At 36.1% G+C, this 18,030-nt stretch overlaps 1 protein-coding gene across 1 annotated transcript in view; it reads right to left on the reverse strand.

The window, feature by feature from the left end:
- Positions 1 to 17,387, reverse strand: part of traf4a (tnf receptor-associated factor 4a) — a 40,322-nt gene extending 22,935 nt beyond the window's left edge. The window contains exon 1 of the mRNA XM_073817804.1: positions 16,930 to 17,387. Within this exon, the coding sequence (XP_073673905.1) occupies positions 16,930 to 17,072 (143 nt within the window). The 5' untranslated portion in view covers positions 17,073 to 17,387. The remainder of the gene's footprint in view (positions 1 to 16,929) is intronic.
- Between the last annotated feature and the right edge of the window lie 643 nt (positions 17,388 to 18,030).

The raw sequence follows: 18,030 nt of genomic DNA on the forward strand, positions 1-18,030 counted from the left end.
AACACACCATAAAATTACCATTGTTAAGCCTGGAATACATTACAATATTACCAATTTACAGTCTGGAGAAGTTGACGCAAGTGCCTGAAAGTCAGCGCTAGTCTGTAGATTTGAGTTGAGACAGATTTCATAGAAAATCACATAGTGTATGATGGTCACAGACTCCATCCAGTCAGAAGGATATCAAACATGTTTGATATTTTCAGCCGGTTTTAGTGTCTCCTAGCAGCAATGCGCACATTTCTTCATGAGTTTGTTGTGATTGAAACAACTTGAAAGTATGCTAATGTATGACTCTTAGTCATGTAGTGTTTGATGCCCAATTTTCCTTTGTCACTATTTACAAAGTTGCTAAATGAATGATGCCTAGTGTTTTAAAAATCTGTTCAGATTTTAAAAGTCATGTAGTGTATTCCAGGCTTTATTCCTTTCAAAAGCCAAAAGAGGAGATGTAAGGACATGGAGCAATTCACAGCAAATGAGTTCCAACAGGAAGCTCTTTAACATCTCGCTCATCTCTAGCGGAAGGAACGATCCACGCTCCTGGCCTTGAAGACGAGGAAGTGGCTTTCTGCGTCCTCTTTCATGGGATCAGTGTCACTTCTGATCCGAGTCGGGACGTGTGAGCGTGAGTTTGTGTTGCGCTGACACGTTTGAGAGTAAGCCAGAGGCGCTGGATAAGGGTAACGTGCCATGCTGGATCTGAAAGGGCGTCTTTGAGCTGCTATATAGAGCGGATCTGCACGGGGTAGAGCAGGAAGGAAACCACCACAGTGCCTCTTTCACAAAGGGGAACCAATGGCTGTGACCTTCAATCCGGAATTGACAGTCAATAACACTGAATGAGTGCACGCTCTAACCCAAAAGAGCTTAACCGCTCTGCCAACACCTGTTGTGCTCTATAAGAGAGTCTTTCACTGAGACAGGTGCCTTCCTCCTTCCTCAAGACCTGGCCACCCCAGCTGCTCCCCTCACCAGCGGATTCCTCAGATGCCTGCCTGTCAGCTCCACAACGGATAGCATTCTCACACCAGTGCTCTCTCAGCTGTCTGAGTCCCCCAGCCCCCTTCAGAGACCATGCAAATGCATTCGGTTTGGATTGAACCATGCAGGAGTTACTGCAAAATGAAAAATACACAAGCTGCATGTGCAGAACAGGATGGGATTGGGATTTAGAGGTTTACATTACCACAGCGATCAGCCGAGAAAGACTAATTGCATCTAGACGCTACATATGACCTTCTGCTTGTTACAGGGATATTTCACGAAGCATTTCAATGAATTTATTCATTATTCACAAAATATCTACACTAAAATGAGCAATTTAACACAAAACAGCTTTGCAAAGCTGAAACAAAGTGCAGAAAGTACAATCTGACTACACAATATGACTAGATTTTTTTTTTATCATTGAAAGCCCTGCTGTGAAAAAAAAAACTAAAAACCAGCCTTACATAGTTTGCAGGTCTTACGTGGTTTGAGCTGGTCTTGGCTGGTTAAAATGGACAGCTCACACAAAAATGAAAAAGTGAAAAGTCAAATGTGGTCAAAAAGTCTTATTTTAGTATGATATATATTAACAAATACTAATGCACTAAAATGACAACCAGATCTCACTGCAATTTCACATACAATTTTACGAGGTGGTTAATTTGATTTTTGCTAAATGGTACTTAATTCACAAGTTCACCAATTCGTATGAATTTGTACAAATGACCTACCCATCACTGGGGTCTAGACATATTGTACAAGATTGTACGAATCGAGTTAGGTCGTATGAATTCGTACAAATTAGCCACCTCATAAAATACATATGAATGAATGAATGATCAATTTATGTCAAAATGGCTTTGTAAATCTGAAACAAAAGTGCAGATTGTACGCTCAACAAAATATATATGACTGTTAGATATTTTTTTATTGTTGACCCGAGGAAAAAAAAAAAAAAAAAAAAAGCTAAAACCGGCCTAAAAAAGTTTGCTGGTCTTTTCTGGTTTGAGCTGGTCTTAGCTGGTTAAAATGGACAGATCACCCCAAAATGAAAATTGTTTCAATATTTTAACTGTTATTTTATAAAAAGTGTTATTTTCGTATTTATGTTAACCAGTTTAGCGTATTGGTAATTTTATTAACCAATACACTAAAATTAGCAATTTATCTCAAAATAGCTTTGACAATCTAAAACAAAGTCCAGATTGTACAATCAACAAAATGTATATGATTGCTAGATTTTTTTTTTTATTATTGTTGAATGACCTGCTGAAAAAATTCTAAAACCAGCCTAAGATAGTTTGCTGGTCTTATCTGGATTGAGCTTGTCCTGGTTGGTTATAATAGACAGTTTACTCAAAAATGACAGTTGTTTCAATGTTTTATACTTTTTTGTCCACACAGTGAAATCAAATGTGGTCAAAAAGTGTTATTTTCGTATTATTTATATTAGCAAATAGGCCTACTAATACATTGAAATGAGCAATTTATTTTTTGTGAGCAATGAGCAATTACATTGTTTTTATTTAATAGGCTACTATAATAGTATATTTACAATTACCTTTTATTTTAACATTTTGTTTCATTTTAATTTTAGTCATAGTTTACATTTTGATCATTTGCGCTTTTACCACTTTAATTCTTTTTATATTTTCATTTATCTATTTTGATTTTAGCTTTGGACAATTTTCTGCTTTAACTTGATAACATTTTAAACATTTAAAAAAAAAAATTCTAATATTTACATTTTATTTCAGCTTTATATCAATTACCAAAACAAATTGTTAATAGTTTTAGTTAACAATAACACTAGTCCCAAATCACTTAGATTGTAAAAAAAACTGACCAATAAATAAATAAACAAAATTATCCCTCTAGGCTGGTAAGCCAACTTGGTCAAGCTGGTCTTCATCCTGGTCTAACCCAGAATCTTTCTAAAACCAGCCAACAGACCAGACTGGGAGACCATGCAAGACCACCAAACCAGTTTAAACTGGATTAAGAGGTTTTTTCAACAGGTTGCCTAGACATAGCTATGCGTTTGCTAAGGTGTTCCGGATGCCTTTAGAGCATTTCTTTGTGGTTTCTAGGGAGTTCTTGGTGGTTCCAAGCCAAAAGAGCCCACTGCCAAGTCTCTACGAAACTCTAGATATCTCAAACTCCTTCTTCAATGTAAACCTATATAGTTGCCCATCAATTTTATCGTCCGCCAGATAAGAATCATAAGTCTACTCACTCAGACACATAACAGGACACCTCACCTCAAGAAGCTGCTCAATTTAGGGTATACAAGCACATACCTAGTGTCAGGGATTTGTTCAAAGAGCAATAGTTTCTATAGTGGTGTTTGCCTTTGCAAGATTAATTATTGTTTGATTCCCGCCAGCTGATGTGTGTCTGACAGCTCTAGGTTAAAGCAACCTGGCCTCAGCATGCAAGGAGCGAGTGACAATGTGCTTCACCGCATAACTGAAATAGTTCCCTGCGAACAGTTCTCTGCAACCAAGGGGAGTCATGATTATATGATTTCTCTTTAAATACAAGCATGCCCGGGCAAGTCCCGGATCCCCACAAACCGTTCCATCCACTTTGTTTATGAACCCCACCGAGCATCCGAGGCCGTCAAGCACCGCGGTTTTTCACAAAAGAATGTTGTCTATGCGCTTGCAGACGATGGACATCTGAATAGGCCAGAAAATCCAGTCAGGAATGTTAAGAGCTCGCCCGCTTTTTGTGTCGCCCTCATTGAACATGTCCTTTGGTCCTAATAACACCCTCTACGATGATAATTAACACAGAAGCCTTACGGCACTTCAAACCAGAGAAGCGCTGATGCAAAATATTTAAATGAAATGCAAGTTTCTCGATAACACCCTCACCCTACTCCAGCTTGCAGCTGTGTGGAACGAATGGAGAACTTTCTGTCCCCTCCGCAGCTGGACGGAGGTGTAACCTCCCCAAACGCCCCTTCTCGATTACATCACTCTCAGATATTCAGTTGAGAGTCTCGTTGAACTCGTCACAAATTAAAAACCTCTGTCGGTTGACGTCAAATGTGGAGTCGTTTCGAAGGCATTCATGTAATACTTGTTTTCTTCATCCACTGAATTGATTTGAATGTACTTGACAGAGCTAATGAGCGTTCCCGGTTCTTGTTTTTTTTTCTTGGTTGAAACTGCGGAAACATATTTATGGATTAGGACTGTGAAGCACCCGAGGCGGTTTCGTTTGTTGGACCGCAGTCTAAAAGCTCAGCACTCATTGGGATTTCTGAAGCAGCAACTTGCCCGACACAGTTTATTTCAGGAAGACAAATCAATATTACACTGTTGCTAACTTCCTCTCCACTATGTATTGGCAGACATACAACTGTGTGATATAGTTCAGCTCTTTTTCGGGGCTGGGTAAAAGACGTTAATGTTCTATTTATTAAAAAAATATTAAAACAGTAACACTTTACAATAAGGCGTCATTTGTTGTAAAACCAGCCTAAGATAATTTGCTGGTTTTATCTGGTTTGAGCTGGTCTTAGCTGATTTAAACTGACAGTTCACCCAAGAATGATAATTTTTTCACTGTTTTAACAGTTTTTTTGTTCACACAATGAAGTCAAATGTGGTCAAAAAGTGTTATTTTAGTGTAATTTACTAAAATAAATAGAAAAAAAGATGAGCATGTCTTTTTCATTTCTGAAAATTTGAAAATTCATTTTTTGAGGGCATCAAATAAAAATTTTGGCATGATACAACTGTCCTGATATCATAATGAAAAAAATATATGTTTAAATAAATAAATTCTTAACAAGATACATTATTAATTTGACAAATGTATTACTATTAATTAAAAAATGATACACTGTTCCTTAATATTGCAAAACTTTTGTACACCAAGTCATGTGGTGCAACCAACAAGCAGAAAAAAATAATTTATACAAATTAAAAATGTAATTTATACATACAATGGCTTGAATACATCTCTTCTATGAAGACTTTTGGATTTTTTTTTTCAAAATAGAGTTCATTAAATTAACGTATTCTTATTATAATATTACATATTTTGACCTTTACCTGAAAAGACCTGTTTATGGCTGTAATATTTCATGTGGCGTGACTTCCAAAAATGTAATAATTTATTCTATTTATGATTAAAATAAATACGTGCATGTAAAATGATGAGCATGTATTTCATTTCTGAATTAAAATTCATTTTTTGAGGGCATCAAATAAAAAAGTTGGCATTATACAATGAATAATTAAATTCTTAATAAGATACCTTATTAATTAGTTTGACATAATTTATTACTAATACTTCTAAGAAACCGGCTACAGTGTTTATTAATATTGCAAAACTTTTGTATTAAAAAATATAATTTATACATACAATGGCTTGAATACACCACTTCCATGAGGACTTTTTTTTTTTCAAATAAAAATCATAAAATTCTCATATTCTCATTATAATATTACATAATTTGACCTGTTTATGGATGTAATATCTCATGTGGCATCATGTCCAAAAATGTAATCATTTATTATATTTATGATTTTAAACAAATACATGCATGTAAAATAATGAGCATGTATTTCACTTCTGAACTAAAATTATTATTTACATTAATTTACATTATTATTACATATTTATCAATTAAATTACATTTTTAAGGGCATCGAGTAAAAAAAGTCAGCATGATATAGCTGTCCTGATATAATAATGAAGAAAAAAAGCTTCTATAAAAAAAATTGTCATTTATTGACATAATTTATTACTATTTACTCTAAGAAATCTGCTACAATGATTATTAATATTGTAAAAAAATATATATTAATAGGTGTAAAACTAAAGAAAAAAATTATTTATAATTAAATAAATAAAAATTTACAATTTTAATAAATAAATATTGATGTGTATATACAATAAAAAATATAAGATTCCTTTTTATTTATTAGTTGCACCAAACAATCATTTTTGAGTCATTAAATGTACTTTTCTTAAGCAGTGTTTGCTTCCTCAGATCTTATATTTCACTGGCCCAACTAACAGATGAGCTTGTATGGATGACTTCTATGGCCAGTGGCACCTGTGAGAGGATGTGAGGGTCTTTGATGAGGCTGGACAGGAAGTGAGAGAGGATGCCCAGTCACTATTCATTTGCCTGAATGGCATGAATCCTGAGGAGAGACTCAGACTCCCAGCTGTCATACGCAGCCTGGCTTCCTCTCAGCACTGGGCACCAACGCTTCCTCTAAATCTCCCTTTCCTTAGAGAACTCCTCACTATCGGTGACAGGCCAAAGAGGCTCCTTTCTGTATCTCAATGGACAGAGGGCAATTCATTTAAGCTTTAATGTAAAAAAGATGTTGTTCACACAGATGGCCCTGGCTGGAAAGAAGTCAATCTTTCTTTTTCCCACTTCGCCTGTCACCAGTTACCCCGTTCTACCCCGGTTAAACCCATCCTTCCGTTGCACGGCTTCAGTGTCCACATGTTGCAGACCATCAGCTCTCAAGAGAACGCAGGAGGACTTGACTTCAATACAAGACACAGAGGACTCTATTCAGACGCTCTAAGAAAAAGACATTCTGTTTGAGAAAATTAGGTTGTAAAAAAAACTGAAGCTCAAAAGGACCAGGAGAGTCTCCTTTTGTACTTTCTTTGTATATGAGTGGCTTCTGAATTGCAGACTTTCTATTATTAAATCTCAGAATATCCAGTTCTTGTCATATTTTGAAGATTAGTAACTAGAGTATCTTGGCAGACTAACCTTAATAGACGTATGGAACAGCATGTGAGGCAATTGTTAGTTGGAAAACTTCATTTTTAGCTCAACTTAGTGTTTCAAAATCAGCGAGCCGCCTACCTAGACACTATGTTTAGGCATCAAATGCTGTTCTTCCAAATACTTCCCTACCATACTATGTGAAAAACAGTATGTGAGATGATTAGTATATGTCTGAATTCACATTATTCATAAAACAGAAGGTGAAAAGTACTTTTTACAGTTGCAAAGTAAGTTTCAAAGTAGATTTGCCTACTACACAGTGTGCAATTTTTGCCACAGCTATTGTTTTGGCCACATTGTAATGCTCCATCGTGTTTATCCTTTGCAGTGAGGGCTATCCCAGAATGCACTGTGAAAAAAAATAATAATATTAATAATAATAATAATAATATTCACATCTTCTACATGCTAACATAAAATTCTAGTGGAATTAACAGTCTAAAAAGAATAAACAAATATTATAGTTTTTATTATTAGTTTTTTTTATAGGTTTTAGTTGTTTTATGTCTACATAGCTATTTCAGCTACAATTAATAGTTATGTCCCAAATCTGCATTAAAAACTATTATGGTATATACTATATTTTTTGTTTTCTTTTTTTATTTTAATTAAAATTGTAGTAATTCTGTTGCTTTTTTCCCCAATTTTTATTAGTAAAAAAATAAATTGATATAATTTAAATGATAATTTGAATGAAAATTGCAGTAATTTCCCAATTTGTATTGGTTTTAGTTTTTTGTCTATATAGTTTTTTTATTAATTTTTATTTTATTTTTTAGTAATTATTTTAGTACATCAAATTAAACTTGCCAACTAGCTGAAATTAATAATTGTGCCCTAAACTGGTATTAAAACTACTATAGTATTTATAAATATTTTTAATTAGTTTAAATTTTTATTTTTTATTTTTTATTTTTGTTAAAATTGTAGTAATTCCGTTGCTTTATTTTTTATGTCTAGTTTTTATTTATTTTATTTCATTTTAAGTTGTAATTTTTTTAGTACATCAAATTAAACTGGGCAACTAGACAGACAGATAGATAGAAGACAGACAGACAGACAGACAGACAGACAGACAGACAGACAGAAGACAGACAGACAGACAGACAGAAGACAGACAGACAGAAGACAGACAGACTGACAGACAGACAGACAGACAGACAGACAGACAGACAGAAGACAGACAGACAGAAGACAGACAGACAGAAGACAGACAGACAGACAGACAGACAGACAGACAGACAGACAGACAGACAGAAGACAGACAGACAGAAGACAGACAGACAGACAGACAGAAGACAGAAGACAGAAGACAGACAGACAGACAGACAGACAGACAGACAGACAGACAGATAGAAGACAGAAGACAGAAGACAGACAGACAGACAGACAGACAGACAGACAGACAGACAGACAGACAGACAGACAGACAGACAGACAGACAGAAGACAGACAGACAGACAGACAGACAGATAGAAGACAGACAGACAGACAGACAGACAGACAGACAGACAGACAGACAGACAGACAGACGGAAGACAGACAGACAGACAGACAGACAAAAGACAGAAGACAGACAGAAGACAGACAGACAGACAGAAGACAGAACACAGATAGAAGACAGACAGACAGACAGACAGATAGAAGACAGACAGACAGAAGACAGACAGACAGACAGACAGATAGAAGACAGACAGACAGACAGACAGACAGACAGACAGACAGACAGACAGATAGAAGACAGACAGACAGAAGACAGACAGACAGAAGACAGAAAGCAAAATTTATACTACAAAACAGGATGAAAGTGCACAATTATGCGAACTGGGATGCACCTCACGTGCATTATTGGCGAAATTTGTACACAAGAAGTTCAGACACTAAACAAACAAAGCTAAAGCTTGAATAACAGACTACAAACCAGTAACCGCTATCTCACAAAGCCTCACATGAAAACATCCAGGAGTTTATTGACTCAACTCGTCTAACTAGTCTGAACCATTGCTGAATGACAAAGGCTGCCCTTGTGTGTGCATTCAGAGATGTTAGCTCATATTATGAGAACCTCTTTTGTGTGACGGCGCTGAACCAAATGCCCTCAGTTCAAGGTTCGTCTTTTCTGCATCAGCGTCACGGTCACATGACTCCAGCTGATTGCCGGAGTGATAAAGCCTAAGGGTCGCCCCCTCCTGACCCTTCCAACGCTGATTAGGCCCTCTGAGATAACCGCCTTCCTTAAACATTCCTCCTTCAGCGGAAACACGCTCCATTTACAACTCAAATAAACCAATATGAGAGCAAAGTCAAAGTCTGTCAGTGTGCACGAGACAAATGCAAGCAAATGGGGCTTGACTGAGATGATTCAGGGTTGAATCTGAAACCGGGCTTTATGAGGCAAGTCTATAGGTGTACATGTAGCGTGAGACTCAACCTGAAGTAGCTGGAGGCCCTTTTCGAATAATGGTTAAAACGCAGCAGATGGTGATTCATAGTTGTGCAAGAGCATAAACCATGTAAATCCTCACATATGGCAAAATTTCCCAATGAGACGGCAGGTCTGAACTGATCAGAGAGTGACTGCAGTAACGGATGGAATAATTCTGAATGTGTACAGTACACAACAATGAAGAAGAGAATGCACGCTTATCATGCAATGTCAACAAAGCATGTGCTTATCTTAATGTGCTGGCTCGTGAGTTTCTGATTCTTAATCATATGTTTAAACCATCAGCTTAAAACTAATTCAACAACAAATGCTTAATATAGCATTTAGATCAGTGGCTCTCATTCTTTTTGACTCCAAGGCCCACAACTGAACACAGAAGCATAGTAGAGAGAGCAAAAAAAAAAAAACACCCGTCACTATTTAGTAGGGGTGTAACGATATTACAAACCGAACCGAAATATCGCGATACATCAACCACGATACGTATCGCGAAACTCTCGTGGCGTACCGCGGTACTCTCACGCCCCCTGCTTCCCATTGTTGAGGTTGACGTCACTTGTCTCTAACTAATTTAACCAATTTAAACATACAATTTAATCAAATTTGATAAAATAAAGATTAGTAATGATGAGCTTTTGTTCTAAATTTTGTCCCAAATATTATATTCTAAAGTTAGTATTTTCCAAGTGCATGTCATGTCATGTGACTTGAGTGAGCGATCACACTCGGTTACTACTCAGGGCACGACATTAACGCTTGTCCGGGACAAGTGGATTTTGTAAAAGTGCAAGTGAAAGGGGATTTTACTTTCCCGACCGGACAAGTAACCTGATTAAAACATCAATTACAAACAATTACAAAGCACCATTACGATCGCAAACGTGAGTGACATTGATTTTATACAACAGTAGTTCAATAAACTAGTAGTTAATATTAACTGACTTACATTTTAGACACATCATTAACCATTTTTGCAAACGAAAATAGTTCTAAGCAACAGCAGAACCTCTCCGTGAATCTCCGAGCAACACAGCGGTATTTCAATACTGAATGATTTAGCATTTTTTTTTAAATGAATGGAGTCAGTGAACGAACTGGTTGATTCCATCTATGGTTGAATCCGTGACTCGCTCATTAAGACAGTGACTACTGCCACCTATTGGTGGTTCGATTTTATATTTAAAGGTATTGCATTTTTCCAATATTTTAGATTTTATGTTTAAAAAAAAGTATAACATTAATCTTATTACATTATTTATGTATTTGCAATTTTACTGTGTAAATGCATTTTTTGGAACCTCTTATCTTCATTAAACAGTCTAAGGAAATACAGTTAAATGTCAATTTCATTGCAGGCCCGGTTTTTCCTGTGCAATGGAAAGATGGAGTTTGTTGATACTGACTTAATTTGTGCAACCATACAGAGTCTAATTATTCTAATTTGATGTATTGATAAAATTTAAGAATTTGATGTGAATGATGACACATACAGTTAGTAAGGTTAGGAAAATAAAGTTAAAAAGGGTCCTAGAAATCAATTTAAGGCAAATATCACAAATATTCTGATTAAAGTAAGACCTTATAGAGTAGTGATGAGACTGTTGCTTCAGAATGCATTAATTTACAGCAAAAAAAGGCATTTTTTTTGCCCCGGACAAGTACATTTTTCACTCGGACAAGTGAATGTCTAATTTTCACTAACTTACTCAGGTATCCTGACTGTACTAAAATGGGTTGGCAAAGTTAATAAAGAAAATGTTTAGTTGTTCTTGTTATTAAGTGAATCTATTGTTCCTTAGCATTGCTGTTAAAATGACATCAACCCTAACCCCACAGCAAACAGAAACCGAACCGAACCGAACCGTGGCTCCAAAACCGTGAACCGAACCGAACCGTGCCTTTGGTGTATCGTTACACCCCTACTATTTAGAAGTACAAAAAGAGGATAAAAGCCAATAGGAGACTGGTTTTCCTTTGCTGTGAACAAAACTTGGTTCTCGCGAGACTAGCTTACGCTACGTCTATATCCTACGTCATTCGCTGGAACGGCACTCTCTCATGAATGCACGTAAGACAGTTACGATTCGATTCGCTTCAGAAGGCCTGTATTAACCCCTTGGAGCCATGTGGAGTACTTTTTTATGATGGATGGATGCACTTTATTGGGCTTCAAAATCTCAACAGCCATTCACTGCCATTATAAAGCTTGGAAGAGCCAGGACGTTTTTAATGTGTGACCCGGACCACAAAACCAGTCGTAAGTAGCACGGGTATATTTGTAGCAATAGCCAAAAATACATTGTATATGTTCCATGAAGATATTTTGTACATTTTCTAGCTTAAATATATCAAAACTTAAATTTTGATTAGTAATATGCATTGCTAAGAACTTCATTCGGACAAATTTAAAGGCGATTTACTCAATATTTTGATTTTTTTTTTTTTTTGCAAGATTCCAAGATCTCAGGCAAATATTGTCCTATCCTAACAAACCATACTTCAGTGGAAAGCATCAATGGAAATGTAAAGCTTTCAGATGATGTATATCAATGTAACTCAATTTTTTTTTTTTTAATGGTCCATTATGAGGTTTTGTGGTCGATGGTCACATATAACTCTAATTGTGTTTGTCTGAAAGAAGGAAGTCATATACAGGATGGCTTGGGTGGTGAGTAAATCGTGGGGTAATTTTCATTTTTGGATGAACCATCCCTTTAATTTACATGACCTTTCCAGGAAATCACACTTTAAAAATTAATCTACCTCCTAAATCCAAGTTTTGCAAATTTTGGCTATTCAAAGAATAAAAAAAACTGTTGTTGAGGAGGTACTTAAAAAACGAAATATCTTGATTTTCAGTTGTTTTTTTTTTTCAATCATTTTAAAGCTTGTTGTATCTTAAGTCAACTTGAGGCTCTATTGGAAGTTTGCTGAGGGCCCCTACTGGGCCCTGGACCCCTGGTTTTAAACCACTAGGTTTAGATCAATTCCTAACTAATTTGGAGATTCAAAGATTTCAGTAAATAATCTGTTTTTAATTTTTGTTCTGGAAGTGAACTACTCCTTTAAAATCCCTATTAAAAATATTTACTTAAGTAATCATGCATAATAGCAAAAACGGGAAAAGTTTGCCATGTGTGGGAAGCCTGGTTTATGTACAGTAGGCACAGTCAACTCCAAATAGGCGTAGCTTTAACTAATGTTAAAAAGTCACTCATTAGCTGGTGACAAAAGTTGGTAAAGAAAAAGTTACTTATGAAGAAAAGTAGATTGGCTTTCTTCCCAGTGACACTTTAATGACCCGATGACTCATAAGCATTTTCTGCTTTCATTTAGTCTTCCGCGGCACGTCTATTATTTGTTTTATCTCAAGCAATTTCGAGAATACAAAACTGAGCAAAGCTTTCTCCCATGTAGGCATGAGAGGAAAGAGGTTTACTGAGAATAGAGCAAACATAAACATACAGAGCCTTAGGCAAAAGGCATCATGTGCTTCCTTTTTCCTCCCTCGATCCAAAAACGTACATGATAATTCAATGTTTCTGTGAGAGTCTATCGTGGACATTCGCTGGAAGTTCAATCTGTGACCTTTTGTCTCTCAGAAGAACATCAGCACAAGTTTTGTTTATATTCCACAACATGCAGACAGGAAAGAAATAAAACCTGTTTGGATATGTGGAAAAACGAGATAAGATCTTCACCCTATCGGTGACTCACATTGAGCCTTTGTTACTCTTTTTCAGTGTTGAATTGATCATGTATGTTCAAAAGAAATCAATTCATGCTCTCATGTTTCCTAGTGTTCAGATATCAGTGTTGGCATGATCTGTTCTAAATATAAATACGGCAATATTCCATTAGTGTGCGACATTTAAGAAAGCATTATGTGATCTATTTGATATAATGCCTAATGATGTGTAATGTGTACAGTAACTTCCTATTCACCTGGCAACCCGCAGGCTCACAGGAGGATGCCAGATAACTAAAATATAACCTAAAACATATACACTACCATTCAAAAGTTATTTTTCTTTTTTCTTTCAAGAAATTAATATTTGAGACGCTGGACCACAAAACCAGTGTTAGGTAGCACGGGTATATTTGTAGCAATAGCCAAAAATACATTGTATAATTCAAAATGATCATTTTTTTTTTTATGCCAAAAATTAATAATATATTAAGTAAAGATCATGTTCCATGCCAATATTTTGTAAATTTCCTACCGTAAATATATTAAAACTTAATATTTGATAAGTAATATGCATTGCTAGGAACTTCATTCTGACAACTTTAAAGGCGATTTTCTCAATATTTCGATTTTTCGCACCTTCAGATTGCAGTTTTACAAATAGTTGTATTTTGGCCAGCTTATTTATTCATTTATTTATTTTTTATGATGTATAAATCTCAATTTTGACAAAAAATGGCCCTTATGAGTGGTTTTGTGGTCCAGGGTCACATTTATACTCAGAAAGGACACAATAAATGAATCAAAAGCGACAGTAAAGACATTTACGATGTTGCCAAAGATTTATATTTCAAAAAATGAAGCACAGTTTCGTCAAAAATATTAGCAGCGCAACTGTTTTCAGTGTTGTCAACAAGGCACTGTAAAAAAGTTTTCCCCAGTTTCAACTTAAAAACTTAAGTTTAGCAGCTGCCTTAAAATTTTAAGTTAAATCAACTTAAGTCATTTCAACTCACAAGTTAGATCAACTCATTTTTATTATAATAACTGAAAATGACTTGTAGTTTTAAGCTGATTTAACTTAAATTTAAGGCAGCTGCTGAACTTAGATTTTTAAGTTGAATCTGGTGAAAACTTTTTACAGTGTGCTGATAATTAAAAAAAATGTTTCTTGAACTGCAAATCAGCAAATTAGAACGATTTCTGAAGAATCATGTGATCATAAGACATTTATGATGTTGCCAAAGATTTATATTTCAAAGAATGAAGCACGGTTTTCAGTGTTTTCAACACTGATGATAATAAAAAATGTTTCTTGAGCTGCAAATCAGCAAATTAGAACGATTTCTGAAGCATCATGTGATCATGAGACGGACGTAATGATGCTGAAAAATCAGCATCACAGACATAAATGACATTTTAAAATATATTAAAATACAAACCAGCTGGTTTAAATAGTAATAATATTTCACTGATTTAACTGTATTTTTAATCAAATAAATGCAGTCTTGGTGAGCAAAATGACTGAAAAACATTCAAAATCTTACCGACTTTAACGCTTTGAACAGTAGTTCATCGGTGTGGCACCAATACTGTAATTTATTTTTCTAAAACCTGTTTCCTGTTTTTGTTTGTTTTTGCATGCCTAATGCTCTAACAACATCAAACTGACAAGAATGTGCATCTCAGCTGTCAATCATTTACTTTAAAAACCTGTTTACAGCGTCATCATTTATTCTAAAAACAACTATGCAAACAATCAAATGATACTTGGATAACATTATACACCTAGTAGCTAAGTGTCCTTTATAGGCACACCTGCTTTATAATGATTGACTACTTTGCTGATAAGATTTACTCTTTCAGTTATAAACCAATTTGTAAAGCAGTTTTGGTTGACATTGAATATGTACTTGTTTCCTGCTAGATAAAAATGAAAGCTATTGCACTGATACTTAACTCACTGTAAACATTGCAGAACCACTATCTGCAGTTTTAAAGATGTTTTTCATATGACTTATTTATTTCAAGCATCTCTGTTCCATGCATTGCTATTGACCTAGCAAATGAATTACAAATAACACAAATTAGATCCGCCAGTCTTTCAGCACACCGATTCCAATAAAGGATTCGCTTCCTAATCCCACATGAGGCCCCCCTCAAAGATCCTTGTAGTGCCTCGGGTCAAAATGACAGACAGGGCCAGAGCTGAGAGTCCCTACTGTCTGAATACACACAGTCACACACACACAAACAAGTCTGAAAATATTTTCTCCCGCATTTATAAAGGTACATCCACAACTGGACGTACTGAAGCTAAATATTTACTCAAAAACATTTACATTATCTGCAAGTACTCTAGTATCTGGTTACCTTAAAGGAGTAGTTCACTTTCAGAACAAAAATTTACAGATAATGTGCTCACCCCCTTGTCATCCAAGATGTTCATGCCTTTCTTTCTTCAGTCGTAAGGAAATTGTGTTTTTTGAGGAAAACATTTCAGGATTTCTCTCAAAATAATGGACTTCTATGGTGCCCCAGAATTTGAACTTCCAAAATACAGCGTCAAAGGGCTCTAAATGATCCCAGCCAAGGAAAAAAGGGTCTTATCTAACAAAATGATGGGTTATTTTCTAAAAAAAAAAAAAACAATTACAATTTATATAGTTTTTAACCTCAAATTCTCGTCTTGTCTAGCTCGGCAAGATGAGCGTTTGAGATTAAAAAGTGTATAAGTTGTAAATGTTTTTTGAAAATAACCCATCATTTTGTTAGATAAGACCCTTCTTCCTTGGCTGTAATCCTTTAGAGCCCTTTGAAGCTGCATTTAAACAGCATTTTGGAAGTTCAAACTCAGGGGCACCATAGAAGTCCATTATATGGAGAGAAATCCTGAAATGTTTTCCTCAAAAAACACCATTTCTTTATGTCTGAAGAAAGAAAGACATGAACATCTGTTGAATTATCTGTAAATTCTTGCTCTGAAAGTGAACTACTCCTTTAAAGAGCTATTTCTACTTGACTTAACCTATAAAAATGAGTTTTCTTGGTATACATGAATGCATTTGGGTTGATTTAGTGATATTAGGGATTTGAATAACACCCATTAATATACAAGTTACCATTTGTGACCCTGGACCACAAAACAAGTCATAAGTAGCATGGGTATATTTGTAGCAATAGCCAAAAATACAATGTATGGATCAAAATTAACTATTTTTCTTTTATGCCAAAAATCATTAGGATATTGAGTAGATCATGTTCCATGAACATATTTTGTAAATTTCCTACCGTAAATATCAAAACTTAATTTTTGATTAGTAATACGCATTGCTAAGAACTTAATTTGGACGACTTTACAGCTATTTTCTCAATATTTTGATTTTTTGCACCCTCGGATTGCAAATGTTCAAATAGTTGTATCTCAGCCGAAAATTGCCATATCCTAACAAACCATACATCAATGGAAAGCTTATATATTCAGCTTTCAGGTGTTATATATATCCCAATTCCAAAAATGTACCCTTATGACTTCTTTTGTGTGTTTTTTTGTACATGACTGGTAATGATGACAGGAACTGCTCCGCTTTGAAGGTAAGTTACAACAAACAACAGCTTTCATAACTGCTCAAGTGTCGATTTTTTTATTTAACCGTTTACCCAAATCTCCTTTCCTTTCTAAACACTTCATCTTGCGTTTTCTTCTCGTGCACATGTAGCTGCTCTATCTGTCAGTGTTTATCTTCTGACACTCCACAAGTAACTTCATTTCCAATATATTTGCATACAAACATCTCTGGTATCCTATTGGCAGCCAGATGAAGTCAAGGCCTTCGGGCAGATATAAATATGTCAATACAGACCAGATGACAGACTGTCAACGAAACTGTACATCATTTAAACGCACTTCCAGTGTTTTAAAACGCCGCCTCCATCGCTTCAAATGCTGCTGCTGCTGTTGTTGTTGTCACGCTTCGCTCCTCACGCAAAATACACAATATGTGTTTGTCAATTGCAGTTTCTTACCTGAGAAATTCCTGCAGACAGGTATCGCAGAATCGGTGTCCACATGTGGAAACTTGGACGGGTTCCCTCATCGCTTTGCTACAAAGAGGACACTGAAAGCGTCTCTTGGGCTTCTCCAGGAACTTGTAGTCAAACCCCGGCATTGCTGGTGTTTACAGTAAGCCGTCTATAGGAACTGTCGTTTGTTGTCCTCCGCTTGGAAAGGCGCGGTGACAGAGTCCTTCACGGCGCGGCGTATGAAAACTGATATTCACTTGCCAACGATACACAAGCTCCGTCGGTATTGTTCCGTCTCAGCTTTCTCTTTCGAGCAACACGGCTCGATCCAACATCGGGGTGACAGCTCAAACCCAGCGATCTGTCTGTGAGATGAAGCTGTCAATGCAGCGCTAGTGCTCGCTGATGAACCGAGATGATGAGAAACGTTCACGGCTCCTGTCGAGAATAACACTGACAGCCTGGAGACAAAGCTCGGATCCCATCTGTTTAGGTATATAAAGCCCCACCCACTATGCATGAGGGAGGAGCCTAATTTAAATCTCTCCAGCCCCGCAGAAATCAGTCTGCCAGGCTTATTTACAGTTATGTACAGTAATACTATCCGTGCGCATTATAATGCAACCAAGTAAGGGGATTATTTAAATGCTTTTCGGTATTTTCGTGATTTCTATTAAGGTTCGATCTTAGAGACTTCAACAAACCTTTGTTTATATCAAATGGAAAAAAATAATGACTAAAATACCCCTGCTGAATAAAAGCAGCTGGTTTTAGTCATGTCTGGTTTGCAGACTTGTTTTGACCACTTCTTCAGCTGGTCAGGCTGGAGACCAGTTCACCAAGCATCTAAAACCAGCTTAAACCAGCCAACTAGAGCTGGTTTTAACTGTTTCAACAAGGGTGTATGTCTGAAAAGCTAAAGAAGTGGTCCAATATCCATGCTAAATAAAAACAGCTGGTCTTCCTGGTAATAGCTGGGTTGCAGACTGGTTTTAGAGGGTTTTGAACACTTCTTCAGCTGGTCAGGCTGGAGACCAGTTCACCAACCATCTGAAGACCAGCTTAAACCAACCAACCAGCTCTGGTTTTAACTGTTTTAGCAAG

Source organism: Garra rufa, chromosome 14 (genome assembly GCF_049309525.1).
Source record: "Garra rufa chromosome 14, GarRuf1.0, whole genome shotgun sequence".
NCBI classification, from domain to species: Eukaryota; Metazoa; Chordata; class Actinopteri; order Cypriniformes; family Cyprinidae; genus Garra; species Garra rufa.